The sequence below is a fragment of the Vulpes lagopus genome, chromosome 13 (genome assembly GCF_018345385.1).
Source record: "Vulpes lagopus strain Blue_001 chromosome 13, ASM1834538v1, whole genome shotgun sequence".
NCBI lineage: Eukaryota > Metazoa > Chordata > Mammalia > Carnivora > Canidae > Vulpes > Vulpes lagopus.
The window spans coordinates 43,361,325-43,369,707 of record NC_054836.1 but is presented as its reverse complement, the minus strand read 5'-3'; the positions used below and the strand labels follow the sequence as shown (position 1 = coordinate 43,369,707).

General features: G+C 52.5%; 1 protein-coding gene across 3 annotated transcripts in view; it reads right to left on the bottom strand.

The window, feature by feature from the left end:
* Positions 1 to 363: 363 nt before the first annotated feature.
* MINDY4 (MINDY lysine 48 deubiquitinase 4) overlaps positions 364 to 8,383 on the bottom strand; it is a 105,310-nt gene continuing 97,290 nt past the window's right edge. For all 3 annotated transcript variants that reach the window (XR_005983578.1, XM_041728087.1, XM_041728088.1), the window contains one exon: positions 364 to 794. Coding sequence is in view for 2 of the 3 variants with exons in the window: in XM_041728087.1 (XP_041584021.1) it covers positions 746 to 794 (49 nt within the window). In the remaining variant the exon portion in view is untranslated. The remainder of the gene's footprint in view (positions 795 to 8,383) is intronic.

Here is an 8,383-nt window from a genome sequence, read left to right as displayed (position 1 = left end):
CATGCAAACACCCACTGCTGCAGGGCCCACCCAGAGCTACGGCCTAGGTGCTGGCCAGGTCCAACAGGCGCAAGCACTGACGCTGCTGAGTTACTCCTGGTCAGCATGGCTTACAGAGCCTGGTGCCTTAGACCTGGGGCTGATCAAGAAAAGACAGGCTAGACCAGAAGCCCAGCCAGGGAAACTACTGGACCAGAGGGCATCTCCTGCCTGCAGAGCCCCTCTTTAGGTGATGTCTTAGCCCACAGGTCTCCGGGGCTCTGGGGCTCCTCCATCAACACTGTTCCTACCCCAGCCGCAAAACACAAAGACCTCATGCATCCTTTGCCACAACAGAATGAATGAGTCTCTCTGTACTCGGCATGGTTTTGACTCTTGCTTTATAGAAAGACAATTGCCAGAAATAACGAGCCCAGGGTGCCCGGGCTGATCATATCACAGGCTTGACGAGGGGACAGGTGGCCCAGCAGGGAACAAGGGAGGGATGCAGACAAAATGCACAGAGGCGGTCAATCCTTGGCAGTCATGGCTCAGCTGGGAGGGAGCCGTGTAGCAGCACTGTGGGCCCTCATCACAGTCCTGGGGGCCCTTCATGGAAGGGGCAGGGAGGTGCTGGATGCTTCTGCAGCACCGCTGGCCCAGACGGGGGTGACACTCTTCTGAGAGACTTGTCCCTGAGGCTTGGGGCTCAGCTGTCACCCCCAGTGATGAGTGGCAGAGCCATAGGCTTACCCAACGGGAAGGGTCACAGGATGGGCTCTGAGCCGTTCCAGTTCACCGACGCCCCCTTCCACCTAGAAGCAGAGTAGCAGATAAAGGGTTAGAGCTGCAGAAACCCACAGAGGAGCCATCTCTTGCCCTCACTCTCCTGAAGTTCCTGTCGTAAGGGCTGTGAGGATTTCTGGGTCCAACCCCCCTACCTTGCCTCTCCACACTCACGCACAAGCTTACACACCAGGCCCTTGAGAAACAAATACACCTAGAACTCCAGAGAGCCACGGAGTAGACAAGAGTGGCAGGTCATTCATTCATTCATGCCCCAAGTGTTTATCGAGCACCTCCTCTGTGCCTTGCACCGCAGGGCCCTCAGCTCATGGGAGTGATCCACAAGCATGTGGATCCAGCCGCCCTCCAGGGGTGCCTAATGGTAGTACTTTAAAGCATGTGGGAAAGACCTAAATAGGGAGAATCCTGGAGTGTTCCAGGTGCTGGAGCCTAGAAAAGGAGGGAGAGAGGTGCAGCACATTAAGACCTGAGAGCCCCCTAAGGATTCTGGGCTTTGCTCTAAGAGTTAAGGGAAGCCAGCAAAGGGCTGGGAGCAGCTCAGTAAAACACAGATTTGCATTTTTGCAAATTATGAAGTCTTACGAGACAGAGAGTATCATTTAACTGTAGTCCAGGGCTAGATACAATTTAACATTAGTTCAATTCCAAAATAAAAGTTATTGGAAGTGAGACCATGAAATGACCCAACACTTATTTTTTTTTAAATTTTTATTCATTCATTTATTTTTTGAGTGGTGAGGAGGAGCAGAGGGAGAGAGGGAGAGAGAGAGAGAGAGAGAACGAGAATCCTAAGGCAGGCTCCATGCCCAGGGCTCAATCTCACAACTTCCAAATCATGATCTGAGCCTAAATCAAGAGTCAGACACCTAATGGCCTAACGGACCGAGCCACCCAGGCACCCCCCACCCCTGCCCCGCCAACACCTAATTTTCATACATGGCACACTAGTTTTCTAAAGCAACTCAGAGGAATCACATTTCTAGTGGGTGGAATATTCCTGCAAGAGCTGGCACTGGGTATCTAATACATATACATACATCCTGAGATTATAGGGACTAGGAAGCAGATGTTGCATACCTCAACAGCAGGGCGAGGGTGCAGAGTCTGAAACTGGGCTCTAGAAATGCTTTGCACAGAGTGGGGCTTGGGGAAGGAGCAGACTTTTTCAAAACCTGAAGCTTCTCTTCCGACGGAAGTAAAAAATCTTAACAGCCAACAAAGGAAGGAAAAAAATGGAAGCTTTCCTCGTTTTCGCCGTGCATCTGCACTGGAAAGTCCAGTCTGCCTGAGATGGGAACCACGACAGGTGAGCGAGCAGGGTCTCCCTGAGGAAGACTGCTGCACTTTCCCAACTGAATGCTCGGAAGCACTGCGAGGTTTCAGCGCTGGTTGGTTGTAAACCCAACCTTCTCCACCTCCACCAATAGCCCAGACTCCCTCGGAACTTCTTTGTCCTTCCTCAGGCTCCTGCTCTTTGGTCTTACTTCGTGTCCTTGCCTCCGTTGCTGCATCACCGTCTCCAGCTTTTAGGTTGAGAGGGACAGCCTTCCAGAGGCAACGGGACTCACACTTACTCTGCTCTTACCAAAGTACTTTCCTCTTGATTGCAGGCAACTCCTTGGTGTCTGTAAAGACTGTATTTTCCTCTGTTGAATATTTTGCACACCTTATACCTACCAGCCCATTCCTTTTCAGTTGAGCAAAAGGATTTCTTGTCATTCGGAGAAAAATAATCTTCGTGGTAATTGTGTGTCCTGCTCCCCCTGGAAAGGTTTGGTTGTGGGAGATATTTGCATGTCGTCTGTTTTGGAACAATATTACTATTCCCTGGTTCTCCTAGCTCCACCCAGCTAGGGTGTGAGGATCGACGGGATGTAAGAATGTGGTGTCTAGACACAAGATGCAGCCCTGTCCCGTGCTGTACACACCAGTCGACGTCCCAAGACATTTTTATCCAGTCTATATATTAACACTGAATTGCATCTTTTCATTAAAAAGCTCAGCATAAAAAATAAAATAAAATAAAAAAATAAAAAGCTCAGCATAAAAGGCTGAAATGGGTGGATGATGGAAGAAAATCTGCCAAGCCATGACTGTTACACTGTTTTAGGAAACTAGTCCTTCAAAACTAGCTCTGCGTGCTCTTCAGTGTCATTAATAAAGTCCTGTGATGCCAAGAGAGTCCACTTGGACTTTTTCAAGGCGTTGTATGGCTTTTTGACAGCCAACCCTTTTTTTCCTGTGTGAAAGGCTGGGAGATACCTTTCACACCTGAATCATTTGACCCCTGGGATCCTTCTGGTCACAGATGCTTAGAAGCAGGTCTGGATATGCAAAAAAGCTTGCATACATTCCTCAGTCTTTTCTCCAGATTAACTGGTGGAAGAACTATCTTAGCAAGACACATTCCAAACGTAACCTGTGACGAGACACATAACCCTCTGCTCATCCACTGACCCTGCCTCTCCTTCATTTTCAACCATGTCATGTGAATCAAAATGGTTAGCACCACTTGTTTCCCTGGCTGGGCGGGGCGAGGAGGGTGATTAGGTGATTCTGTGGTGTATGGGAGCTTTCGACTATTTCCTGAGCTGCTATGTGTCAGCGCTGGGGCAGATCCAGAGGGATCCATTAGGTGCTCTGGGGCTGAGCCACTTTGATAGACTCCATCAGCGTCAAAGCATCTGTCACTGCTTGAAGAAGAGGCACTGGCACTGTATCTGGAGACTACTTGACATGGCTGGGGGAAGTCAGACCACTCCTCAGTGGTCAAGTGCCTGCTGCCTGCGCTGTTTGGTGCTGGGCCTGATGATGTCGTCGGGTAGCCCCTATGGGTCCAGTCAGTAGGGAAGATGGATGCAGCTCTTACTTGCATACTGAGTAGGGTCTGTGGGGTGAGACAGGCTGGGAGGGCACTGTGCTGATCACAGGTTCCGAGGGACCAGGGTGACCTATTGCACCAAGTGGGTTAATAGGAGTTTAGCAGTACACAGCAATGTGACCCGGGGCTTAACTGATACTACCATATAACTTGAGATTTTCAACTTTGCTTCTCTGTTCATCATCTTTGCAATTTTGATGCATATCACTAAAAAGCTTTAATTGTCTATTAAGATTTATAGGTAAGCATCAGCCTCTGTAAGTTTCTTACCAAAGTCTTAGACACTAGGGATATATCCTGAATCCAGACCTCCCAGAAAGCAATAGAAAGGAGGCATGGAGGGGAGCAACATTCTGCCCATAGCATAGCTCCAGGCAGGAATCGGGGGCCCAGATTGTGAAGGGAAGAACACTATTGCCCAGACACAAGTGGTTTCTTGCCCCAGTTGTGGCAAGAATGGGCATGGGGGGGAGGGGCAGTGGAGTCGGAAGTACACCAGACCTCTTGTATCACTGTAAGATCTACACTTAGCCTGGTCCCCCAAACCCTTCCCTCATTCCTCTCCATCCCTCCCAGACTTCACCCTCCCCACTCTGATAGGCACCAAGACGTTCCTTCTAGGAGCTCCCAATCTTCAAACATCTCAGATCCTGGCAACACAGGGTTTGGCTTCCGTGCAGGGGTGAGTCATATTTGTCTCCTACTAGACATCTATGCCATACCAACCGTCACTGAGTCTTACGAAGCTAAGCATAACCCCCTGCCAACTGTGGGAGGGTTATGCTTAGTTTTGAGGCTTTTTATGGGTAACTAAAGCACCTCATCCCAGCCAACAGGTGCAAGGTGAAGAGAATATTAGAAGCACCAGAGAGAAGCAGTTTACAATTGATAGAAGACCAAAGCAGAGATGTTTTTAAAATGGCAAGGGCTGAGACTCAAGGCTGCTGTGTTTGTGTGGGGATGGATGGTTCCCCGGTGGGAAAGCCCACGGTCAATTACAAGGACAGTAAACAGAGCTCTGGGTATGCAATTAGGGGCTGGCAGAGGGAGGGGAGGGATGAAAGGAGACCCGCAGACAGTGCAGCAGCAGAATTAAAGCTCACTCATCCAGGAAGCTGAGCGTGAGAGTTTCCAGCAGGCTTTCTCAACCCCGGACGACTACACTGTGGGCTAGGTTGGGGGCTGTCTTGTGCACCGTGGGATATTTGGCACCCTCCTCCTCAGCCGCGATACCCCCAAAGGTCTCCCAACATTGCCAAGTATTCCCCAGGGCACAAAATCACCTGGTTGAACACCACTGGCTTAGAGGTCGAGCTCAGGGAAGATGCTTTGGTGGCTGGAGCTCAGGGAGGCTGGGCACCACAGAGAGGGCCCACCTCAGGGCCACGAAGGAGGCCCTTCCCTCCCCAGCACCGCAAACTGCAGCCGAGCAGCAGTAACCTGCCTCCGCAGACTTTCAGCACTGATGAACCTAGCCTACCTAGTGGGGGGAGAAAATGCCTAGTGGAGCCCGTATCAGCAAGGAGAAGAGCACAGGCCTGGTTTTAAGGCCCCCAGAGCCAACAAGTAGGAATACACCACACAACTCCTCTTATCCACTATGAATTTCCAGACAAGTATCCAGTGCACTAGCTTCCCTTCCTCAGCTCCAGCCCCTGGGAGCCAGAACACTCTGGAGTGAGCCCCATAGGCTGTCCCTCCCCTGCGGGCCTTGGCCTGTGCTGTGCCCTCCACTGGGAACAACAGAACAACCCTCCCTCATCCCGACCCCCAGTTTTTCTGGATCAGATCCAGAGTGTGCTCTGACCTCCAAGCAGCCTGGGGATCCTTTCTCAGCACCGTTATCACCGTGGGGGTCTCCCTCTTCCACTAGACTGTGAGCCCCTCAAGGACAGAGCTGGTGTCACTCGCCTCTGTCCCCTCCGAAGACCTCTGAGAACCAAAACATGGGCTCCCTGGGGTGCTGCTAGATAAGCACACTGCTCCACAGCAGCTGCTCCTCCTGGAGCCCCAGTGGCCTGGAGGGGAAGCCCATCTTCGTTCACATGGCACTCCCTTGCCTTTGACCCACGCAGTCACAAAGCCCTGCCCTCGGCCCTTGCCCTCTCCTGTCCCTTGCTCTCTGCCTCCTCCTGATTGTTCCTCCCCACCCCCAGCCCCACGTGAGCCCCTGTGGTCTTCACAGGAAAGGGAATGCTCCTGCCTCTCTTTTTTCAACCTCCCACCAGCTCAGAGAAGGGATCTTTCTACCTAATCAACAGATGAGGAAACTGAGGTTTGCAGCAGGACCAAGGCTTCTGGAGGTCATACAACGTGACAGCAGCAGAGCCAGGACTCCACAGAGATTTCCAGATTCCTGATCTGTATACTTCCCTCGCATCATGGTGTTGAGTGTTCTGGGAACCCAATGGGCAAGTGTGTGCAGGGGTTGCAAGGCAGGGTATCAGGAGAGGGCAGCTTGGGCCATGGGAGGACCAAGGGAACCCTCCTTTGGTGGGTGAGAGGCACTGTGAAGAGATACCTGGGCAAGAAGGGTGTCAGCACAGGCCCCCCCACGGGCGGACATACAGCCTAGTGACCTGCGCACTCAGCTCCAGCCCCTGGAAGGCACCGTTCCCAGCTGAAATTATATTTTCAATTTCTTCTCTGAGTCTCCAAACAGAAACATCTGTGGCCTAGCCCCAGGCCCTGGTTATGAGTTCTTTCCTCTTTCCTCTGGACCACTGACAACTGTTTCATTTTCTCCCACTCTGGCTAGGCTGGAAGCTCGAGAGGTCACTGTGTGTCTTGTTTGGAAATGACCATAAATGAGTCTGTTTTTGCTGAGATGGTTAGAGAGCAGCGGGAACTGGGAGGTGGGGTGGGGGACAGACCCCACATTCCTGACACAAGTGTAGGTAATGGGAGACTTGCTGAGGCCCAGACGTGAGTCACACTTGAGAGCAGAGGCGGCACGGGACCTGGGATCATTTGACTTAGGATGCTCTTGCCCAAAGGCAAAACCAACAATCTGGTCTTGTGTAATGTCACTGTGACAACAAAGCCAGGTGGCGGGAAATCACACAGCCCGCTGGGTGACCTTCCACTGGGCTGGGACAGCGCAGGTCTATGCTCCAGGACCTGTGCTGCGTGTGGCTCAAGGTATGGCCTGGGGCACAGAGTGACCTCTATCTGTGAAAGGAAGGGTCCTATCAGGCAGCGTCTAAGGGCCTTCCCGTGGATCTCAGCAGGCTGCCAGACAGCCAGGTGTGTGGTGTGCTCCATACTGGGTCAGGGTGAGCATCAGAGGTCCTTAGGAGGTAACAGAGCTAGGTTTAAGGGTAGGCAGCACATCTCTCCCTGGATTAGGACAGACTTGATCATGAACTTGACTTCTATTCAATTGTGAACTCTCTTGAGAGCAAGAACTCAGTCTTATCTGGCTGTTTCTTCCAGCCCAGGGGTTCTATGAGGTTGAAGTGATGGGCCCACCGGTCTGGTCCAGCCCGTGGTTATGACCTGAGATGTGGCCTGAGTTCAGGTCATGGCACTACATGCACCCCTCATTCATGTCAGGGTGGGGACCTCCTACGGGCAGTGGGGCTCATCCCCAAGACGTACGGCCTTTTCTCCCCAGGGTCTTCACTGACCTTGAAGGCTACTTTCCCAAGTTTCTCCCTTTGAGCTGTTCGAGAATCTGGGATGAAAACAAAACGCAAAGCCTTTGTAATCCAACCCCTCAGAATAGGATTCCAGGAGACTGGGCCTGCTGTTTCCCATTACAGTGGTATGTTATCTGATGGGTACTGGCGGGAGAGGGGGGAAGCAGCATTCCCAATAGTCAGTCACCCACTCAGCTTTTCTGAGAATAATTCTGGGAAAAATCTCACCGCATTCACTGCCCAGGTGGACCCACCATGGTGGGGCAGGTGGCAGAGGCAATAGAAGAGGCAGGCAGCTGGTTTCAGGAAACTCCTAGCAGAGGATGGATACCATACCTGGGGGATGGAGGGAAATGGGGTGGGGCAGCCCACAGACCCAAGAAGGAAAGGCCCCTGGCCCAGTGTACTATAGCAGGCCAGAGGCTAGAGGCTCAGCACTTCACCTGACATCTGACTCACAAGGCAGCCAGAGCGGGCCGGAGGGGTAGCCATGGCCCTCACCAGGCACCACAAGTTCAGAGCATGGTGCTGGGAACTCCCCAGATATGCGAATTTTCAGGCCCCACCTAGATCTCCTGAACCAGAACCCCTGGGGGTAGGATCCATCTGTGTGTGTTTTACCACAGCCTCCAGGGATGCTTGCTAAAGCTTGAGGACCTCACTCTACCCAAGGGCTACAGATGGATGGATACCACAGAGGGATACACGTGTCAGAGTATCGATCCCCACACCCAGCAGGAGGCTGGTGGAGTCTGGGCCAACAGAGGCCCCAGGCCAGTCGTCCCTCACCCTGTGTGCTGCACAAATGTGATTTTCTATCTGTAACACGGGGCTGGGAAGCATGGCTAGAGCCTTGCCTGACCCCCACGGTGAGCAGGAACAGAGAAGGGCAGGGCAGGGACTCAGCGTGGACCACACGGCCCAGGCCGTCAGCTCGCTCCTGGCTGTAGGCAGTGACCCCAGTTTCCCCCATCACGTCACAACACACAGCCACAGCTGGGAAGGGCGGGGCCCTGAGAGAAGGGGACAGAAGAGGAAGAGGCGCTTGGGGCCCAAGCTCACACTCAGATGACTC